Consider the following 24,000-nt stretch of genomic DNA (forward strand, 5'->3'; position numbering starts at 1 on the left):
TTCATATCAAGTTATTTTTATTGTCACAAATCCTGACGGCAGTAATTGGCGAACAATCTTAAGACTGTGGTTGAGACACGACTGAATTGTTGTCAGAGTAATATATCCCTATATGTGAAGCCTTCCACTTATCGGGAGTTCAGCCTCAGTGGTGATAAGGACGCGATGACAATGTCAACGGCCAGAAAGGTTGAAAACCATTATTTCCCACCTCCTTTCAGGGCGCACCTTTTCTCGAACTTGTTAGAAGAGATATTGGGCGAGGAACCCAATATTATCAATAACTTCTCGGGGGGAGAGAGAGAGAGAGAGAGAGAGAGAGAGAGAGAGAGAGAGATCATCCTTTAGAAGAAAAAATTGTTATATGTGTGGTCTTCGGCCCTGGTTTTGTATATAGTTATTATACGGTTACTGTAAATGGGGCGTGCTACATATAAACAGTCCTAAACTGGCCGGACTTTGTCTACTGCTGAAAAGAGCAAAAGCCATTTGTGGCAAAACATGAACTTCATTCGATCGTATACGTTGCTTTTTTGATATATATATATATATATATATATATATATATATATATATATATATATATATATATATATAATGTGTGTGTGTGTGTACATATGTGTATATATATACATATATATTGATCTGTTTACTTTATTGGTGTTTTTGGTGAGTAATATATTCGCTTTATTTTTTCTTTACAAATGGTCATTCTATTTAGTGAAAGCCTCTTGCATATGATAATGACCTTTTAATAATAATAATAATAATAATAATAATAATAATAATAATGATAATAATCTTTTCTTTGATGTTAGAGCCCACCTCTCTTTCATCTTATCCAATTCTATTTCTCATAACCAAAAGTTATACGTTAAATGTTGTATAACAGACTGTACTCCCTCGGGGTTCAGGGATTCTGAACTTGATGATGTGCGGGTAGTCCAGAGTTAGGCCTAAATAAGCCAACGTTAATCTTGAGACGCCTACTTTCAACGACAATGGTGACACAGGATCTGTTATTAATGTCTCTATTTTTAACGTTCAGTTTCTTGTGTAGAATAATACTAATTTTTGAAATGATGGAATACTAAATTTTTCTCTAGCAAAAAGTGGTGTTACTTTATTCAAGAAGCTAAGTTGTCAGTCAAGATACGAGGAATGGTCTCGATAAAATTTTGCTGAGAGGAAAAGTGAATCACTGGTGTTATTTCTCCAGTCTGATATTTATGTTCAAACATTTGTGCACTACCTTTACATTGTCTCTTTAATGCATCCTACATGTTTGAGCATAATTATGCTTTTCTATAGTTTTGTATATAACCCAGTTTCAAGACACCACAATATAGAAACGAATAACAAGTGAGGAGGTAAAAAACACCACCCTTATTAAGTAAAGCCTCAATTACGTCCGCAAAGGTGATGATAGTTTGGAGATAAGCGACAGAGGTAAGAAGGGATGAAATTAGTGGAAGGAACGGAAAGGGGAGAGGGGCACCAGTGGCTGACATTCAGAATGAATTTCCAGATCCTAATCTCCATTCATTATCTGTGGGAATGTAAGGCCGTCGCTACCTACACGACCATTGAATTCGGGACACTTGTAGCACAATGCAGACCTCCGTTTGTATGAGTAAACTGCTACTGCTCATACCTGTAAATATTATGAGAAAATTGTGAAAGCAATTATACCTGTAGGGATTGCGACCATCGTTATGGTTTCTTTCCATTCTCACTCGATGTTATTTTTGTTTCTGATCGGTGGCGTTACGCAAGTACGGTAGCTACTAGATGTAAATAATGTAAACAGATGTGTTTTCATTGTTGGTGTTTGCTGTATATTGAACATAATTATGTTTGTATTTCGTTTCATCATTGATGTTTTCCCAGGGTTTAAGTTTTCCATTCCCTTCAAGGAGTTTTTGAAAGGATTTTTGAAAGTCAGCGAATATTCTATTTTAAAGTAATGGGTTATATTGTATTTCTTCACTGAAATTCTGGTAACATCACAAGACAAGACATCCTAATGAGAAGGCGGTTCCTGTCGCTATTGATTCATTGTTCTTATATTTTACTGTAAAAATATGTAATTCTTCCCACCAGCGTTATGGATGGTGATGCTCAAAAGTTCAGGAGGGATTGTTAAGAATTCTTTAAAAAGCCATGTGAAATTACCCTAGTTTTCCTGATGTGGGTCTCAGTTTTTTTATGTAGAGTAGATATCTTTGTTGATTTATCATTATTTATTGATTCATGAATTTTTTTTAATCTTTCTATTTCCATTTTTTGGCTAAAGTATATACTTGTAGAAGCTTTCTTGGCGAGTGAATAATATAATAATAATAATAATAATAATAATAATAATAATAATAATAATAATAATAATAATAATAAAATACATTTCAGAACTAGAATCTTTTGCCTCGACTAATTTAATTAGTATCTTTTCTAAATAAAGTTGCATAGAAGTAAAATTCATTAGCCTTAATTCGGTTAATAAAATGTTTACTTTTTTTACATCTTTAAAAATAATAGTTTTTAGCAGCATTTAGCCAGAAGTCTTCACTTCCTATGTTACCTGAGAAGCTTTTCAAATATGCTTGTCCTCTTTAAATGACATTTTACGTCTATAAAGTTTAAGGTTCATCTCTCTCTTTCTCTCTCTCTGTTATATATGTATATGTCTTCTCTCTCTGTCATATATGTACTGTATGTCTTCTTTGTTATGTACATTAACACGTATCAGTTGTTATCTTTCTTAGTTTGTGTCTTCTCATCCTTCAGTATTATAACATGTCTGTTTCATTCGTTCTGTGATTTTCCTGAGCGCTGAAGACGAAAATTGGATTAACACTTATGAGTTTTAATCCTATTTTCATCTTTGGAATTTTGTGAGTGTGCAGTAAGGAAGCCCAACTTGAAGATATAAGTATTGAATAGATCTTATGTAACTGGTAGCAGGTTCGATACCATAACAAGGACAAGAATTACTTGAGAATAAAAAGAAGTGCAAGTAAAGGAGTTTTAATGTTCAATAACAGACCTTTTATGTATAGTGATTGTTTTGTGTGTAATTTGCATATGTTGTTATTGTTACCTTGGTCATTATTATTATTATATTATTATTGCTCTCATATTTGCTGTTGTTGTGGTGGTGCAATCTTAAGTGTTTTTGTTAGCTCATTTGTGCACGCCTATTTCACAACCTTCAAGGTTAACTTTTTGACAAACTAAATACTATTTTGCTGGAAGTGAAATTTTTTTTTTTTTGTCATTAGGAAACCGCTTTGCCAGTGCGGCAAGGCTCTTGAGCCAGCGATTAATTAAGGAGTTTTTGTGTGTTTTTAATGGTTAATAGACTGAGAGCTGCCTGTTTGTCCAATCAGGCTCGGCCTTAAGAGGAAACTGAGAGTTATGGGCTTCTCTCAAACCGCTTCTGAAACAGGGCCAGGTTAAATAATCCACGAAATATAAAGGTAGAGTTTTCAGCATTCCGGAAGTAAATGGGATAGAAGATTGATCAGACCGGTTGACCACTGAGTTTGTGACCTCACTTTGTGTGGGATAAGGAAAAAGCGCTGAATTGTGTATGTGCGTGTTGGTGTGTGGTTTTCATTGTATTTAATTTTTAGACCATAAAAGCATTGTGTGTCATAGACCTTTTAGTTTAGTAGGATGGTCTTCGCGAACTTTAAATCTCCTTTATAATTTCTAAGCCAGATTGAATTGGTTCTTAAGCTCAGATTTCGGACTTATTTCTCATTGCGATTGAATGCCTTCCATTCAGTGCCAGTGTTCATTCCATCTTGCGTCCATGAAAGATATTACCAATACAGTGGTGCGTTGCCTCTTGACACGCCAGTGTCCATAATTTCTTACCCCAGGCAAGGCGACTGTCCGTAATATCCTAATACTTGGAATTCCGTTGTTCATGATACAAATCGGAACCTTGAAATGTCAATATCCTTAATATCCTGCCGCTCGAAATGTTAGTGACCAAATATCGTTGCCCCCTGTGCAAGAAATCTTCACCATTGAAATATTAATGCAAGCAATATCTTACCCTCCTGGAAATGCCAATGTCCGAAATACCTTACCCTTGGAATTCGCTGTGTGTAGTATCTTACACAGGAAATGCCAGTGTCCTTAATATATAGACCCTTGGAACGTCAGTGTCTGGTATATCTTGACCTCTGAAATGTCAGTGTCAATAATATATTAACCTTCACAGTGACGATGTCAGCAATGCCTTGACCTCTGAGATGTTTGTTGTGTAGTATTTGAAAAGGAAAAGGAAAAGAAGCACGAGGTGTAGGTAGGGGGGGAGGCCGGAGTGGGAACGAGTGTCCGGTCTGCAGTGAATCGTATTACGTTACGTCCTTACTCGTCCCGAAAAAAGAAATCCAACCGGTTTTGGTTTTCTCTCCCTGAAACCCAAACACACACACACACAAACACACACACACACATACACACACACACACACTCTCTCTCTCTCTCTCTCTCTCTCTCTCTCTCTCTCTCTCTCTCTCTCTCTCTCTCTCTCTCTCTCTCTCATTTTCCGTGATTAAAGCAGAAAATGTATTTTTTATCAGGTGATTAAGATTATCATTGATGTAATAGCCTAAGTTGAAGGATCTTCTCAGTTGGTTGGGCACAGTCCGAAGGTCTACATATAGCTCCTATTCCCTCCACATCTTACCACATTCACGGGCCACCTTAGGTAAAGGGCCTGTGCTGACATAAATCAGCTTAATCCAAACCAACTGATCAACCAAAGAACGAAGGTACAAGAGTGCTTGCAAGATTGGGGGCGAGTGGTTCAGTGTGTGTGTGTGTGTGTAGAGAGAGAGAGAGAGCTCAGCGCGTTTGTGAAGAACCGTCTATTGCTGGTATGAGAAGGGAAGTAATGTGGATTTCTATGCTTGGGGAGTTCATTCTTTATCCAGCAACAAAAAAATACAGGTTAAGTAACTGTTTTGTGTTTTCTCTGGAGCCACTCCTTATACTGTAAAGGGAAACAGGTTATTGATAAAAAATGCAGTTTTATATGTCACACACACACACACATATATACTGTGTGTGCGTGTTATGACTTATAGGCTGTAAGAAATTTGTTTAATTATTGTCATAAAGTCTTAAAGAATGGCCCTCTGATGATTTTATTTGCCGCAAACGGAAGCTGGACCACGATTTGCGTGACTCTTCTCCTTTAAGGGAGAGTGGCTGTATATTTGAATTGAATCCGTCCAAGGATTTAGGCTTATCCTTCGAATCCCCCGTGTGGGTGTGCTAATGCAATTCAAGTTTATTACTGCGCCCAGTTTTGCGAAGGAGAGAAAATAACGACCATAATCCAATTTATTCCTTGTGTTTGTGGCTGATGTTTTCATGGAAAGCTGGATTAGATTTGGGGTTCTCGTGAATTAATGATTTTGAAGCCTTGTTTTTAGATCGTATTCGTATTGTTAGGAGTGTATTTAAGAAAGCTGCTTTGTAAATTAGGACCCTACGAACTGTTCAGGTGAAAAGGCTTAAGCGAACAAAAGAGGATAGCTCTCATTACGTGGCGATTATTTTACCATCTTTGGCAGATATTCTTATTTGTATTCTTATTTAAACACATCAAAGAGAAATGAACTTGGTTGCCTGATTTTTAGGAAATAATATTTTTACGGCTGCTATTATTTTTCCATTTAAACTTTGCAAGTCTGCATTTTAGATTGCAAACAGTTATTGTTGTTTTTTGTCATTTAAAGAGGTAGACTTCACTTTTTGACAGCCATGGGAAAGATCAAGAGGTCAGCCGCAGCAAAAGTTCATGTTGTATGACCCGGAGAGAGAATAAAATTTTGGGATGAAAGGGGTGGCTGTAACGCTACCTGTTTTCATCGCAAGTCTTCGTTTTCATAATTAGATTCTTTCCAGTTCTAATTCTATTACATTAAACCTTAACGTTTGTAAGATATAAGAATACGAAGATAATATGATTCATTGAAATCATCAGGGCTCATGATACGATCACTGTCTTGGTAATTTCACCGTTTGCCTGGAAATTCATGCTGTAACGAATGAACAAAGATTATTATTATATTATTATTATTATTATTATTATTATTATTATTATTATTATTATTATTATTATTATTATTATTCCCTGTTTTGAGGGTCATTCATTAAGGCGGGCATTGCCCCAGTTTTATACTATGTTATATCATCAGCTGATTCAGTTCCCATGTGTAAAGTGCAAATTAACTTTTAGCTGTGGAATGTATTTATAAAACTAGCAACTGTCGGAATCTTCAGTAGTTTCAGTACGTTTAAATAACTGATGCCGTATCAATTATGTTATTTTTCCTGCATCACTTCAACTTGTTTAACGATTATTACTTCAAATCTGCTACCTTGATAGTATTACGTGCTTTGGGGAATTGATACGGTAAATTTTCTAGGCACTGGGTAATTTTGAAGGAAAATACCCAGCCGATATTACTTCCGTTATAGATTGCGTAGGTTAGCTATATCGTCTATTACATGTGTAGCTGAACTTTACGTTTTGTAAGATTATATACAGAGAATAAAATACCTGACCGTTTTAGTATTCTTCATTGTATTTTTAACGCTGGCAATCACCGCCATTCAATAATCAGTCTGGGCGCAGGATGCTTTGATTGAAATGTGATCGTATGATAATGTTGCTTTGTGTTGGATTTCTTTATCTCGTAGTCACTTGATTAGTTCGATTTACTGAATTTCGCTCGACAATGAACTTGCACCAGTTAGTTTGTCTATTTTTTTTCTAGATATAATTTATTCCTTGTTCAGCTTGCCATTTGCGTTGGGTCTGTCTGCTTCATGTCTGAATATTATGTTGATATTAAAGGTAATTTGTGTCTTTATCCATTACTCTTACCTTTCACTTTTTATCCTTTCATTTTGTCTGTCCCCACTTGAATATCCTACCTTTTAACTTTATCTTGTTCCAACCCATCCCCCCTCCCCCAAATAACAAAGTAACATAAAGTACATCGTTTATCATTGTCTTTGCAAAGTAACTCAATTTTTTTAACATTTGTTCATTTTGTAGATGGTTTTATATCGAAACGCCTTAAATAAGTGTAATTTTATTTTATCTTTTGTTTTGTGTTCTTAGATCTCACTGAGACACAGGCACTCGAGCAAGACTGCTAAGGTCTGTTGAAAGAAAGTTGCTAACATTTATTTTTAGGATGAAGTTGTTTGCAGAGTGCACACTGAAAGATGAATTGGGAAGAATGCAAAACTGTTCATGAATGAATTTTATGCGGAGGACAAGTTAATGATGTTAACATTTCTACCATGATTTCTGCAAATGGCAATTGTGTGTGCTGTATGATTTTTGCAGTAGATACATGCACAACAGATGTTCGTATTCCAGCATGTTTCAGTGGTTATCAAACTCGGTTCATATGTATATATGTATGTTTGTTGCATATGTAGTTAATTTTTATTCGTATAGTAACAGCCGCTGTCCTTACAAATGATAATTTTCCTTTCCATTAACCTTTCCCTTTATTAACTTATTGCTTTAAACCAGGTGGAATTCAAGCATATCGTATCAAAGCTTATCTCGTATTTAAACCTCCTTCATCAAAGCAGGGCGAGTTAACACAATACCATTCATCGTATGCGTATTCACGCCTTTCATTTTCAAGTGATCACGGTTTGATCGTGTCTGGGAACAAACATTCGGGATCATCTCGATAATCAGCTTCATCACCGTCATCGTCTCCTGGGCAGGAGGAGAAGGAAACTGTAAGAGTGGCTTTTCCTTCACCCCTCAACCTTTTGCTTGGATCATACGCGATTAGGGGGCTAAGTTGCGAAGGGTGAAGCCATTGGAATAAAGGGTGTTTTTTTTTTTTTTACAAATTTTTCCTCTGCTGATTTCTTTTACTGGTATATGCAAGCGTTACACACAGGTATGATATGATATATATATATATATATATATATATATATATATATATATATATATATATATGTGTGTGTGTGTGTGTGTATATATATATATGTGTGTGTGTGTGTATATGTATATATATATATATATATGTGTGTGTGTGTGTGTGTGTAATACGCATTTGCATTTATATTTATGTATATTTTTGTCGCAATGCAACGGTGTGCGGGTAATGAGGTCAACGAGAAAAGTTAAATCAATATAATGTACGTGATATATCATAAGTACGATATAGTCGCAAAATTACTTCAGAATCTCCGTCAGATTTTAGTTATTTGCAAATAAAAACAATGTTTGGGGCTGCAGCCCTATGCCTCAACCATATGGCAACTTTCTTACTGTTCAGGATGGCGAGAGTGCTATTGTTTTCTGGGATTCCTTCGGAATGAGAATCTGATCACCACTGACCTCATGCTTTGAAAGGTTTGTTTGCAGTTATCGGGCAATTCCTACCACCAAGGGGTCCACAACCCTTCACTAGGTGCTGCCCTGCTTTTTGTCCATTTAATTGAACCATAAGTGACTACCAGCGCGGCAGCGGACGAATTAATTGACTGTTCTGACTACAAAATGTGTGTATGCTGGGGTGCAGAATATTTCACTAATGTAAACTCTAATTATTGATTCATTAAATCATCTCATTTTGGTGCACCGCCCCAGTCAGATATTTTAATCATAATCAGAGATGTTCTTGAATATGGAGATGATACGGAAACCTTCATCTGATTTATGAAGAGAGTAGGAATTTTTATGGATTTTATACTTTAGTGTTCGACCTATATCTTACTCTTTAACGGTTTCCTCTTAATATTTTGATCATGATATTTTAAACTCTCGATTTCAAACTATTCAAATTCTCATCGTACAGTCATTTTTCTACTTAGTGTTTCAAAGTGCTTTGGTGTTCGGCCGGAAATATGACCCATCTGGAAAAGGACGACAAGCCCAAATGGCAGTAATGAAAGGGTAATGATACAGGAATTTTGACTCGAGACCAGTGTTTGTCAGGTGATTCATTCTTGATGAAGTAATTATGGAGAATTAGCGATTAATTCCAACTTCCCCCAGCTGGAAAATTCCATGACGATCTCATCATAGCAAAGGAATAAGCATATGTCCCCAATTAACGTTCAAATTTGATGTCTGCATGTCATTTACGGGTAGATTGCCTGGTTTATTATTTGACGAGATTACCTGCATTTGTTAATGAAAAAAGAGTGATCCGTTTTCTTATGTTTTTATAATCATGTTTTGCAAGTTTGTATTGTTTACTGTCTTTAGAACATTTTAAATGTATTACATGTAGCTAAAGGAATATAGTGATGCATATTTTTTAAAGCATTTGTTGTGGTATACGAGCATCATTTTATTAGATCACGAAAGAGGTCGACTAAGGCTCCTGCAAAGTCATGCGGCTTGTAAGGCCGGTAATTTCAGTGGTCATAAATTTCACCTGAACTTCAGTCCAAATTTTTTAATAAGCTTTGAGTTATGGCGTGACACCAAGAATACAGTTATCTGATTATTAGCTTATATATAAGTTTATATATTTATTTTTATCTGGGTAACTTGTTTGAAGTATCCAAGATAATCCTCATGGCATTTTTTGCCTTGAATTTAGTGGATTTGCTGTTAGCCTGATTTAATGAATATGTATATATATAGCACTCAGCTTTTTTTTTTTTGCCTAATCACTTTCATTCAGCTACGGTGTCACTTACCTTATGAAATTGTAGACTAAACATCGCATTTTCTTGTTGTAAGTTATGCCACACAGAGTAGTTTTTTATTCAAGTTACGGTATGGTATTATCCTCAAAATATCTGAGAACATTTTTTCTGAGTCCTTGGGGTTTGGTCACTTCTACATTTAAAAATAAAAGGATAACTGGATGTTTAAATTAATTTCTATGCGCCTGTTCGTAAACATGGCATTTTCTCGTGCTTGACTGATTGTTTTATTGTTTTCCATAAAGTGAAAACCACTTCCAATAATATGGTAACGATGATGAGGGCACTCTTTGTTTGAATACATAAAAAAGTACTTGCAATGAGGTGGAAAATAGAAGTTTCTAAACTTTTGCTACTTTCAGTCTGTGTGTGAATATTTCCGCGGACGGGTTGGAATTGAATCATTTCATTTAAGTTTTGGTAAAAGCTGCTAACGGTTCGAGTCTAGATTTTATTTTCTCCAAGAAGATATTATCAAAATTGAAAGAAAAAAGTTTCCTAGAACGATTCGTGTATAGCTTCTGTGAATGGGCCAGCTGATTGAAGTCAGTATAAAAGATGATACTATAGACATAAAGCGAAACCTTAAGTTTCATGTGAAAAGGTTACGGAGAATCAAGAGCAACGCTCTTCCTTGAATGAAGATGAAAAACGTTACCGAATTCTTAGCGATAAGACCAGATATAAGGGCAATATGAAAATGGAAAACAGGATATGAACATAGCTTCAGCAAAGAAAGAACATGATATCCCACGTTGAATGGTAAACAGAAGGCGGAAGTGGATTTCATGTGGTTTCAGATAAATTACTTCTTCAGTTGAAAATAAAACGAATACTCTTATGAACTAAGTTTGGGAACGTAGGATATAATTTTTTTATGTAATGAAGCTCTGGCCTATATGGATAACACGGGAATGAAGACTGTAGTAACTCTTCTTGAGGATAAGAAAGAAAATGAAACAGGAAAAATAGGGAAACAGCGTGATATTGTTAGAGGGCTAACGAAAACTCACAATTGTTAGAGGGTTGACGAAAACTCACAAATCCTTTTGGCATATATATATGGAATGGGAGCGAAGCATTTCATAAAAGAGGAAGCTACATGAAATTTTTAGGTGTGTATGTGTATGTGTGTATTGCTTGGTGAATAGAAAATATCGATCGGAACAATCATTTTATACTTGGAAGCTTGATAAAACAAATCGAAAATGGAAAACATGGTTAATGTACGAAAAAATGAGGAAAACATCATGCATTTGTTAAATAGAAAATAATTGCAATTGGTTGCAAATTGATGTGAAAAGGGGGAGGAGTAATGGAATATACCTGAAGCAATTAAGCTATTCTTTGGAGGAAAACTGAAAATGGGGAATACAGATTAGCCGTGCTCTTGTATGATGAATAGCAGGAGAGAATTCTGATGCTTAGTTCAGCATGAGATCTTATCTCATTTGTTGTCTTTAGGCCCAGACTTTTAGACGTAAATGTAATGCTTATCTGTCATGTATTTATAAGTGTAATTTTCGAAAGTCAGTTAGGAAATTTGGCTAAAATCTTATTTTATTAAGTGCATAAATTACTCTTCGTACCCTTCGATTCCTCTGTATCTCTCTTTCCCTTCTCATGGATGACTCTCTCTCTCTCTCTCTCTCTCTCTCTCTCTCTCTCTCTCTCTCTCTCTCTCTCTCTCTCTCTCTCTCTCTCTCCCTTTCATCCTCCATTTTTGGGACCTTCCTTTCAGCCTCTGAAGAATTCATATCCCAACGGCGGCCTCGGGGGCTGGCGAAGTCTTATATATCTCCTGCCATTGAAGAGCGACAAGCCAGAAGCTCATGAGAAAAAAAAAAATAGAAGAAGGCGAAGGAAGAAGAAAGATCCTATGTAAATATCCCATTAAGGATATTTTCTATGCGGGAACCTCGACCCCTGCAGCCCTCGTGCAAAAAGACCATGCTCTCGCGGTGTCGTCTTCCACAAAATGAAGGAGAAAACGAAAGGAAGAAAAAAAGTCGTCTTTGGCAGCTCCAGGCACAGACTTAATCACAGTTGCTTGATCATTTTGGATATTCGAATCTTCGTCGTCTTTTTCGTCCTCTTCTTTTTACCTTATCGCGAGGGCCGGGGTGGGAGGAGGGAGAGAGAGAGAGAGAGAGAGAGAGAGAGAGAGAGAGAGAGAGAGAGAGATTCAAAAGAGCTTCCGCTGACGGTGATATCAAATGGTATGCGATCCTTCGAAGGAAGGGCTCGTCTGACGTGGGTTTTTTTGTTTTTGTTTACTCGTGTGTGTGTGTGTGTATGTATGTGTGCGTGTGTGTATCGCTCGCCCTATTCTTCCGTTCGTTCGAGCGCAGTGTGTTTTCGTTTGAACGTTGTTTTTTTTCTGAACGCAATGTTTTTATTTCGAACTCTGTCAATTTTTCGTTCGAAGTAAAATTTTTTCTTTCTTACGATACGAGTTTGTTTCTGTAATATGTGTTGTTATTTAGTCATTTAACGAGACCACCGAGTCACATTTGTTGATTCTCGAGATCTCATTCCGGAGGATTTTTTCATAAACGAGAGGTAGGAAATTGTTGCAAGGTTCAAGTTGACGAAGATTGACAGGTAAGCCATAAGAAACCAGAAGGGATTCGATGAAAAGTAAAACGGAAAAAAAAACACATTTTGGGGCCGAAGTGCCTCTGCAAGGAACTTTTATTACCATATTGCGCCGCGCAAGGCGCACTGTTCGTGGTGGCTACCCACCCCCCCCCCTCAGCTGGGGAAAGAATATGATTAATTGTACCGTTGTAAAATAGCGTCCTTCTCAGATGTTATTGTCGTCGCCTTGAGAGACCCGTTAAGCCTTCCTTTCTAAGCAAATCATGGTGACGTTATTTCACATTCTTTTGCTCACTATTATCATCATCATTGTAATCAATAATGGTAATAATAATGACGATGGAAATTCATTTACTGTTTCATAGGATATTATATCCACTAATCCATTGTTTCATTCGTTTGCCGTGAAATGCAGTTTGGTACCCCGGGTATATGATTGTTTTTTCCCACTCTGTAGCAGAACCCTGTTCGCTTCCTGTTTTCTTTTTCATATTTCGTTTTAAATTAGCGTCAGCTGCGTCCCGGTATTTACTGAGCTTCGCTTTCCAAAAAGTGCTTTTAAATTCACTCCGGTTGTTTCTTACTGCTTAAAGTTAATATCCTTTGTTTTTTACTTGCTTTTTTTTTTATTTTATGATCAAAACTCGATCTATTTTCATATCTGTTGGGATATGAAAGTAGTGTAAATATCGAGAGAATATCGGTTGGAAATATTTGTCGGTTACTTATTCAACTGCGCCATTCCTCGTTAATTGTTAATAGCCTATTTTCACTAGTTGGCAGGTGTAGATTTTGATTATTAAACGATAAGCTGAATTCATTCGAACAGTTGTTCATATGAGTTTAAGCGATGAAGCATTATTGTTAAATATTTCATCCTGTAACGTTAGGAATTAATCGCACCTCCTGAATATTTTACTGTCCATAATTGGAGAGGCAAATCAGAGTTTACATTTTTTCCAGCTCCGTTTCTTTATAATACTGCAGCAGTTTTTCCAAAATTAGGATTACAGCAGAAGCTGATGCCTTTTTGTTTATTAAAAATAATAAATTTACACAAAGCCTAAGATTGCCAGCCTTGTTCTTATCGCCACTACATACCACCGCGTAGGAATATCAGTTACTCGTGTTCATTGGTAACTATTTCCCCGTAGGTTAGACTCGAATCCCTGTACCTTACCTTGGTTTGGATTTACAGTAGGCCCCATAACACTGTTTAGTCTTCCTAGGAGAATTCTGTACACAAGATGTTAATGTGTGTGTGTGTGTGTGTGTGTGTGTGTGTGTGTGTATACTTCCATCTAATATATGAGGAAAGTTACTTAAGTCTTCAGAAATTATACACCTTGTTAAAGGACTCGAAAGTGTTTTGTTAGACACAATGATAATAAAATAATAGTGAACTTTATCATGGTTGAGACCGTATACAAATAAAGTGGTCAAGCTAGTCTCTCTCTCTCTCTCTCTCTCTCTCCCTCTCTCTCTCTCAGTTTCTCTCTCTCTCTCTCTCTCTCTCTCTCTCTCTCTCTCTCTCTCTCTCTCTCTCTCACTAATGGCATTAAGTAACATGATCATCGATTACGTAGTGGGGAAGTTACGTATCCAAAATGGACGTGAAGAAAGAATAGGCACTTGACTTCGACTGATCTTCGTGGCCAAGGCTCTTATACGGTTCTTTTGTCGTTTGCTTTTACTTCGTTTATTAATTTTAGTAACGTATACTTATTCCATCAGTAGTCCGCTTCCGCGGATAGGGGATGACTCCAGAGCAAAAAACGAGTCACTGACACGTCAGTCCTGTAGTTGGTGCATCAAATTTGAACACCTGTACAGGAAAATTCCACAACATCAGCCGCTTCTTAAGCCTACTCCGAGGCTCTTCAGCAGCTTATAAGCCTATGTAAATGTATTGTTCTTTTATAACAGCTTACGAGTATGCTATTGTTTCTGTTCTCTTCTTCTATTGAGCACGGGTATCTCTTTTAGGAATGACAAGCGTAGTGGTCTATGATCATTGCACTGTTACTTTTATGTTTAAAACTTTGCATTCTCTTTCATTACTCGATCGTATTAGGGGCCTCATCGAGACCTATTGCCAATTGCACCAGAAGCCTGCTAAGGTTTATTGCAAGTTTCATTAACATTTTTTGCGTAGTTCACGCCGGGAGCGGTGGTAACCTTGCGCGCAGCCCTTCTCTTTTATCTGGGTGTGGGGCCGGCGTGTGCATATAAACTTTAATGGCATCTTCTAAAAGCCAGCATCGTGAAAGCACTAATTCCTCAGAAGTAAAAGAATGCACAGAAGTGGGGTCAGTGACCCAGCGTATTCATTACAAAGGTGAGAGAATGTGAACTTTCGATGACGACTTTTTCTCGCTCTTCCATCTGTCGCAAGATTCATCTGCTCCATTGTGCAAAGGTTCATTGCATTTTGCTTCGAAATTGAAAGTGGATCGTCGAATGTGAAATTTGTTTCGTCGAATGTGAAATTTATTTGTTATGCACTTTTTTTTCAGTTGAAAGTGTTAGGATCATGCTTAAAGTAATACTCGTATTATTTTCTACAAAAGATCAGATAAAATCACTTTACAGTTTGGCCATATTCACTTAGAAAGAGATTGAAAAATGTTAGAAATAAAAGCATAGATTGGACCTATGAACAGATAAGTGCAGTAGTCAGAAATTCATAAAAATCTCCTCATATGGATTGTAATCCTGGTGGTTGATACTGAATAAAATGTAAAATACTGGACACATACAGACTACCTCGAAGCTTACTTCCACTCATTATATTCTCTGAAACCTGGAGAAGCATCACTTTCTCCCAGTGTATTTAAGAGAGACGGAGTTATTAATGAAAGTCTTGCCGGGTGCCTCTTAGATCCTTGCTGTGCTTGCTAGATATTTAAAGAAAATGTGCACCTCATAGAGTGCTTTGGGGTAGGATTCGTTGCGTTTTCCTCGTAACCCGTAAATGCTCCAGTATTTGAAATATGATAGTCGTATATAGACAGTTCGTTTCCTTGATTCTGGCTGCCACTCTCTGCTTTATTATTATTATTATTATTATTATTATTATTATTATTATTATTATTATTATTATTATTATTATTATTATTATTATTATCCTCTGCTTTCGTATGTAATGTAGCGCATTTGTTTCTGGATTTCCATTAGAGACCTGATGTCGACGAAAAGTGAAAACATACCCACAGGGTTGGTGTTGCGTTTTTGTCATGCTTCTCATTTAATGTGAGGTTTATTCTTACTTTTTTAAATGCTTCTCGTTTATCATAGATTTCAGTGTTTGTTATGCTTTTCATTTATGATGGCGGTAGGGTTTTTTTTTCATTTATTGTAGAGTTCAGAATTACGTTATTATCATCGTGAAAGTTCTAAGGGTCCCACAAGTCATAGCTGATCTTCTCTCGAGTTGTTATATATACATTTTTTTACCCTTATATATATTAAGAAATTGTTTTGCAATATTTAATGCTGTTATAATTATTATCCATCATATTATTATATTTTTCGTGCTACTGCAGTATTTAGTTATGGCTTCGTATTGATTTCCATTAAGCTTACAATAATCTGATTCAGTTATGGTAATTTCAACGAAACGAGAGCCTATCCTTTGCGTGCTTGTAAAGGACTGGAAATCGGCTATTGCCCTCTGATATCTTGAGAAAGGGCTCCGTCACCTGAAGTTCTATTATAGTAGAGTGATTAATTATAATTATATAGTGTCTTTTATCTTTTCCTCTTTGCTTCTTCAAGGCGCTTAGCAATCTGGCAAATAACAACGCCAACCAATTTTATGCAAGTAATATGTTAAAACTGATGGATGGCGAGCTTGATTGGTTTATTGCGCATTATAATAATAGTAATTATTCTCTTGATTGCCGATTTTCACTGAATTTCCAACACTTTTGACTGAAGTTATACAATTATATGATGTTTTCGGCGATAATCTGAAGTAATGTAGCTACCAGTTCAGTTATCATGGTTTTATTTTGCACTGCGTGTGAAATATGAAATTTTACAATAAAAAAAACACTAATGACTCATTTTCATCTGGGAATTCTGTTTGTACTTTGTCCATCTGATTTTTCACCCAGATTAAGAGTTCCAACAATCCCCAGCTCTCTCTCTCTCTCTCTCTCTCTCTCTCTCTCTCTCTCTCTCTCTCTCTCTCTCTCTCTCTCTCTCTCTGATTACCATTCCGCTTGTGAGAAGTTACTCATCCTTTCATCCTATTATCCCTTCATTAGTATTCACCCTCGTATTCATCATTCATCTCCATCATCCTCCTGGAAATGATCTTGGATTTCTTCATTTTATGGTGCCCCAACTGTCTCGTCGATCCTGACTTGAGTATTTATTTGAGTTCGTTCTTCCATATCTTGCTTTCTATTCAGTTTCTCATTTACGCCTTATCCAGTCTTTCTCTCAGAACTTTCTCTCCTAACTCGTCTTTCGTTTTTGGACTTACTTGGATTTGTTTTTCTTCCTCCCCTGTATTTCATTGCATGAAATTTTTGTCCGGTTTGTCGGGGAGAGGACACTCTTAAGGGGTTATGTTGTAAGTGATGTGTCATGCAAAAAAAACCGCCAATAATGTACATTGTGTAAAAAGAAAATTGGATATTTGTCATTGTTCTTGCATGACTCATCTCCTGAGGTATGACTTACGTCTCAGGTACTGACTCAACATTTATTTATGCGATCCCGGCGTGAGGTAGAAATTTATTTCTATTACACACGTGATTGAAATTGATTAATTATAGATTTGGCATTTGTTAGGCACTCGTTTATTATTCACTGCTTCTTTCTTCTTTATAGTAAACTGCAGCAACACTCGTGTAAACGTATACCTGTATCCAGATGCTTAGCTTGCTCTGATGAAATGTATTTCTGCAGAGAGAGAGAGAGAGAGAGAGAGAGAGAGAGAGAGAGAGAGAGAGAGAGAGAGAGAGAGAGGGAGATTTTCACAATCCCAGGGGTACAATTCAAGAGTGAACCGATTTTATTATTTCGTATAATTCAGTTCAAAGGAGTGGAATTGTTTCCTGTCCGCAACATTTCCCGATTCCGCAGTCTTTTTTTATTTTTTCTTTGCTGCCTAGTCTGTGTCTGTTTGTGTGTGTGTGTATGTATGTATGTATGTATGTATGTATGTATGTATGTATGTATGTATGTATGCGGTTGTATTATCGGAATTATTGTGGTCACTCTTGCCCGTCTCTGTATCTGCACCTAAGAAAAGTTATATTATTCCCATCCACCAGTGTTAAATTTTAGGCATGTACCTCTTCGAGAACGTTCGTTAATAACTCACACTACTGATTTAGGTATTTTATCAGAGAAGGAAAGTTAGTTGCGTGAGATTGATTCTTAGGGAATCTGCTCCTCATCAGGAACAGCCAAACAAGCGCTACAGTCAACATTTTTATTCCATTGGGATGTTTTGGCTTTGTAATTCACTGAATTGTATAAGTTTTAAATCACTGTTTTCTTTTTTGAGTAGAGTGTGTGGGTTTTTTATGGTAACATAATTTATGAAAAATTATTTTCGAGTGTGACCTTTCTTTGACTTGTATTTTACTGGTATAAAAATTTTGCTTTGGTGTTTTGCCTCTATTTTAGGTCGAAAAATGGCTTAGTGTATTAAAGCCGAAACGTCCCAGTGAAATAAAAGAGGAAAGTTAACATAGGCAGGTTGTGGACTTTTCTTGAAATATATATAATATATGTGTGTATATATATATATATATATATATATATATATATATATATATATATATATATATATATATATATATATATATATATATATATATGTGTGTGTGTGTGTATCTATATATATATTTATATATATATATATATATATATATATATATATATATATATATATTATATATATATATATATATATATTTATATATATGTTTATGTATATATATATATATATATATATATATATATATATATATATATATATATATATATATATATATATGTATACTGTATGTCTATATGGCAAAGAAAGCTTTCATATAAGTTTCAGGTTCTAAAAGGTCATACGCGAGAAGGCAAAACGCCTGTAAATTACTTTTCCTAAGACCAGGAAGTAGATATCACGAAATTTCGGGTCAGTAGAATATGATTTTTTAAATAGCGTCTTCCAAGGACGAACGGCTGGAAGAATTTTCATTTCATGAGAAGTGTAGCGTCCTTAAATCTCCTTCCGTGAGAAGAACCGACGGAATTACGAAAGTCTTTGTTTTAAGGGGGAGGAGGGAGGGAGTGGATGGAAGGAGTGTTAACTTGGGTATTATTCACTCCGCTCTTAAGACTTTAAATTATAAGCGCTCTTGACCTCTTCTGAAAAAAAAAATAAAAATAAAATACTGAAGTGAGGGACTCAAGTGCTTAAAGGTTGGATTAATTAGGATCAGGTTTCGTTGGTGCATTAATTTTAGGGGTTTTTTGTTTACATATTCATTAGCTCATAAATTCAGGCTTAGTGTTGTTAACGAAATATTCGATGCTGGGACGTTTTCTTGTTATGTTCTCTCTCTCTCTCTCTCTCTCTCTCTCTCTCTCTCTCTCTCTCGAAGAGATAGTGTATTATCAAAGTTCTTCTTTGGGTACTTATGCATTACAATCAGGGTTGTAACTTACCCTAGAAGTAGACTCGATATTCTTTGGAGGGGGAGTAGAGCTTTCGACTGGCACGCTGTTGGCCCAGCGTTCGACTCTCCGAGCCGCCAATGAAGAATTAGAGGAATTTATTTCTGGTGATAGAAATTCATTTCTCGTCATAATGTGGTTCGGATTCCACAATAAGCTGTAGGTCCCGTTGCTAGGTAACCAGTTGGTTCTTAGCCACGTAGAAATAAGTCTAATCCTTCGGGCCAGCCCTAGGAGAGCTGTTAACCAGCTCAGTGGTCTGGTTAAACTAAGATATACTTAACTTTTTGATATGGCCCGCTGACCCGCCGCATCGCCATCTACAACAGAAATATGTATTTACTGGTATTTTGAATATTAGTTTTTCATCTTTAAGGTTGAAGAAGAGACATCCTCTTGATGCTCATAAGTTTAAGAGGCTGTTAGGTTATCTTAACGCATACAGTAATGTTCTTTTTCCCGTGATTTTTGTAAGTAATTCCTTTCTCATATGCTGTTCATTTAAAGCTTTTATTTAGCAGTTTTCAGTTTATTTTCATATGAATTTTACATGAATTCTCATTAGCTGTATTCACTTAGCATTACAAAACTAAATTCTTGCAGATCTTTTGTTTGCTTTTCCCTTCTATAATTTTCGTTCAGAGCACAGTTGTAGGTGTTGATGGTGTCAGTGTATGTTTAATCAATCAGTTAATGGATTTTTCACATTTTTATGTTTGCTCGTCTTACAAGTTCACTAATTCTGTGGTCTGGTTAGAATGTTTGATGACAGTAGTAATGGTTAGACCGTTTAATAATAATAATAATAATAATAATAATAATAATAATAATAATAATAACCTATGTGTAATAATGTGCCCATTATGATCGCTTAAACTAGAATCTTCTTCAGTTTTATTCTAATATTTATAGCCGACTGAGCCATTTAGTTGTTATTATTTGTGTAATAAGGTTATTTTTTGCCTAATTTTGTTTGTTTGTTAGCAGGTTTAAGCAGAAAGCTTAAACCATAATCCCCTGGCAACAGGTGATTAAGTGTGGAAAGTGGGGGGTGGATGCGGATCTTTATAAAAGGACCTTCCTTTTGTGTTGGATCGGGGTAGGGGGTAGATGTCATTGTGGACTGCTCTGCCTTGGCGGCGCTGATATTAATTCTATTATTTTTATTATTGATTTTTGTTATTATTGCCAGCAAATCCCGCAATCTCTCGCAAACAGGAACTCTAGCTCACGGGAAACTGGTTTGTATTGGTTAGTGTCACCTTATGGAAATACTTGGTTAGTGGTCTCGCCTACGGAAATAGTTCCCGGGAAAGTTCGTGACCTCGAAACGAAACTTGGAGAAAGGCCTCGGCGACCTCCCGAGGGATGGTATTGTGGTGTGTGCCCTTTGTAAACCATGCTCGCCTTAAGCCGATGGGATCTTAGTGAATCTTGGGCTGGAGAAGACGACGACGAAGGAGGTGGTGTAGGAGGAGGAGGAGGAGGAGGAGGTGGAGGTGGAGGCGGAGTGGGAGGAGGAGTGGTGAGGACAAGAAGGACCCTGGTGCTCGAACTTCCTCGCTTTCTTGTTCGCCAGCTTCTGGGTCCTAGGACTCGGTATCTCTTCTTCAATGGCCGCCAGATGCAAGTGGCCTTCACCGAGCTGCCGGCTCCCGATGGTAGGTGAGAAGGAGATTTAGAGTGACTGCCGTTTCAGATAAACCGAGAGAGAGAGAGAGAGAGAGAGAGAGAGAGAGAGAGAGAGAGAGAGAGAGAGTAGTGCTAGATAAAAACAGAAGGAAAATTAGATTACTTTTAAATGTAGAGGAGAGTAGTGAGAAAGGAGCGATCTCCGTATTAGTAGTTAAAAAATATATGCTTGTCGTTAGAAGAAGAAAGAAAAACTCGTTTTATTCTCACAAGGAAGATTTACCTAAAAGCCAATTAACGATGAAGAAATGTCAAATCATAAAAGACTTATTCTTAGTCGTGTTTAAAAATGATTCTTGAACATAGTCTGAAGGTAATATACTTCTGCTAGTCTAGAGTTTTATAATATTTCTTGACATTAATTTATATTTTTGAGTAACATGTAACGCTAAAAGTAGACAGATTAATAAAAGAAAGCAAAAGTGCAAAAAGATGAATGAAAGAAAGCAAAAGTGCAAAGAGATAAGTGAAAGAAAGCAGAAGAGTAATGATAAAAGAGCAACTCTTGTGCTTTAGAAAATGTCCGACGAACGTCTAACGGAGCCCATCAGCAGATGACGGAAGTAATTTGAATCTTTCTCTGAAGAATTTCTCTTTTTAATAGCGATGCGCGGATGTAATGGCCCTTCGGTGTATAACGGCAGCTCTCTCGGAACTCTCCGTCCCCCCACCCGCCCCCCATCGTTTTTTCGGCTCAGATTGTATTGCCCATTTTGTCTCTTATCGTTAATGTAGATGATATCCATGTTATTGTTCCTTTTCCATGTATGGAAGTAGTTTTGAGTGATTGCGAAAAGTTTTATTATAAAAGTACATGCTTTCCTTCCTGTGTTTGAGTTTAATTTTTCAAATATATGTTTTTTTTCACTGATTTCCGTTGACAATTTAATCTTTCCATCGACTGAAGTGTCTAGGACACCCATTAACCTCCTTTTTGCAGTACCCGGTACTCATCATAAAACTGAGCAATATTTGATTCTTCCGTAATATTCTAACATAAAATTACGCTCTTGTCTTTTTTTTATGCTTTATTTTCGTCTCCTAGATTACCTTTGTGAAGTACGCTTTTGAAGTCGCTGTTATGGGCTCTGTAGAATTCTATCTTCCTGCTTTTTTTTTTCCATAATCTTGATAAAATTTCGCTTCAAATCCTTGAATCCATACGGCGTCGTAGTCTTGAACATCGGTTCCTTTTTTGAGACGTGTTTCCATTCTTCTGTGAGGGTTTTTCCCAGTAATTTTAGTAACTAGATATAATTTACTGTCAGCATTTTATTTTATTACCGTACAAATGTTCCAAAATTTTCTTTGCTGCATATACAATTATTATTTTCAATGCTTTCTGTGGAACTTCCTTCAGAGTTCATTCGTGTTTACACAAAGGAAGATCAGAAATTGTGTTGGATATATACGGGGTAGTTAATACTGGATGGTGCCACAACACGGGCAAGCTCATGTAGTGTGAATGTAGTTGATATGCCACTGTGTCAGGTTCTTGTACAGCGTGCCGTCGTAGAGGGAAAGTACGACCTTATAATAGACTCTTGTATCGTTGTAAATGCAAGAGATGCGACACAGAGGGTTGGCATAACCATGGGAAAGAGATGCAGTGAATTGATTTTACTTTGTATGTTTCATAGTTTTAGACGAAGGTAATGGGAACTCTAAAAGACTATTGCATGCTGGGAAAATGAATATTAACTGTAGATGCATCTTCGCAGAATCAATTTTTTTTGTAGTTCAAATTAGAAGCCTTCTAGAAAAATACAAGTAGAGACGGAGCCTTGTAAGAAAAAACAAAAGAGGCGATGAACTTTAGTACCCTAGGCAGAGTGTGAATATTACTTTCGAAGAGCGACCTCACAAAAAGTAGTCTCCGTAGGGAGGTAGTGCCGTCAGTGCACCTCACGTGGTGCACCGTAGGCATTATTTGGGCATTACCTAACGTTTTTTTTTTTCAGCTCCTCTTCGGCCCATAGCTGCAACCACTTTCACGTCTGTTATTGTACCTTCGTTCATAATATCTATTTTCCATCCTACTTTCCACCCTCTCCTAACAATTGTTTCATAGTGCAACTGACTGTTACACCATTAAAACCTTTTTACTCGCAATTTCCTTTCCAACGCTGAATGACCTCATAGGTCCCAGCGCTTGGCAGGTTAAGATCATTAAAACTTGTTGAATCCATATATCTGTCTTGTTTCTCTTAATTAGAAGCTTGTAAGGTATCCCTCATATCTACATTTTGGATCAACATCCGGAGCATGGTCTGCGGGGAGTAAGTTATTGAATATGCTACTTCACACAAACTCTCTCTCTCTCTCTCTCTCTCTCTCTCTCTCTCTCTCTCTCTCTCTCTCTCTCTCTCTCTCTCTCTCTCTCTCTCTCCAGATAATGATAAGGACCAGTGTAGGCTGGTGTTGGGCTTCTTTATTATAAACTTCATTAGGGAACCTTTTGTTTATAGGTCTTCCGGCTTCTGATGAACTTGGAGAGAATAATTAGCTTGGGACGGAGAGATGATGGAACCGCCCTCTCTCCCTCTCTTCTCCCTCCCTCATTGGATGATTCCCCCCCCCCCCACCTCCCCCGCCCCCTTTCCCGATCACGTTTATCAGTAGAGGTATTATGGGTTCTTGACTTACCTGTTCCCTGAAAGGGGAAGGACACAATGATGGTATATGTACATTGTATATTGTATATATACATATATACATATACATATTATGTATATATTATTATCTATATATTTTGAGTGGCAGTTCTTCAAAATGAATCTAATGATTTTCTTTTCCTTTTCTTTACAGACGAGGTGTTGGAGGAGGGAGGTTGTGCCCTTAGTGTGCGAGACGTCAGTGAATTGCTTCATGCTCAGTATGCAATTATTACAGGTGAGTGTATAATGCTTATCTGTGATGTGTTTTTATGACAGTTTTCTGATCTACAATGAGCTAAGTTTTTAAACACGTGGCACATTGAAATGTATACTTGCATACATATACATAAACATGCATACATACATAATCACTTATACATACATATATATATATATATATATATATATATATATATATATATATATATATATATATATATATATATATATATATGTGTGTGTGTGTGTGTGTGTGTGTGTGTGTGTGTGTGTGTGTGTGTGTGTGTGTGTTTAGTATTGGGTATTTTATGTTTATAGATACATCAAAAGTACTTTGATTGCTGGGTACATTAACGCTAAAAGATATAGCTTGTGTTATAGTAAACGTTCATGTTCCAAGATTGACACA

At 36.6% G+C, this 24,000-nt stretch overlaps 1 protein-coding gene across 5 annotated transcripts in view; it reads left to right on the forward strand.

Moving 5' to 3' along the window:
• Positions 1-24,000, forward strand: part of LOC136842501 (guanine nucleotide exchange factor DBS-like) — an 838,144-nt gene that overhangs the window by 717,349 nt on the left and 96,795 nt on the right. For all 5 annotated transcript variants that reach the window (XM_067109882.1, XM_067109883.1, XM_067109884.1 and 2 more), the window contains one exon: positions 23,524-23,607. In XM_067109882.1, coding sequence (XP_066965983.1) covers positions 23,524-23,607 — 84 coding nt within the window. The remainder of the gene's footprint in view (positions 1-23,523; positions 23,608-24,000) is intronic.

The sequence above is a fragment of the Macrobrachium rosenbergii genome, chromosome 10, assembly GCF_040412425.1.
Source record: "Macrobrachium rosenbergii isolate ZJJX-2024 chromosome 10, ASM4041242v1, whole genome shotgun sequence".
NCBI classification, from domain to species: domain Eukaryota; kingdom Metazoa; phylum Arthropoda; class Malacostraca; order Decapoda; family Palaemonidae; genus Macrobrachium; species Macrobrachium rosenbergii.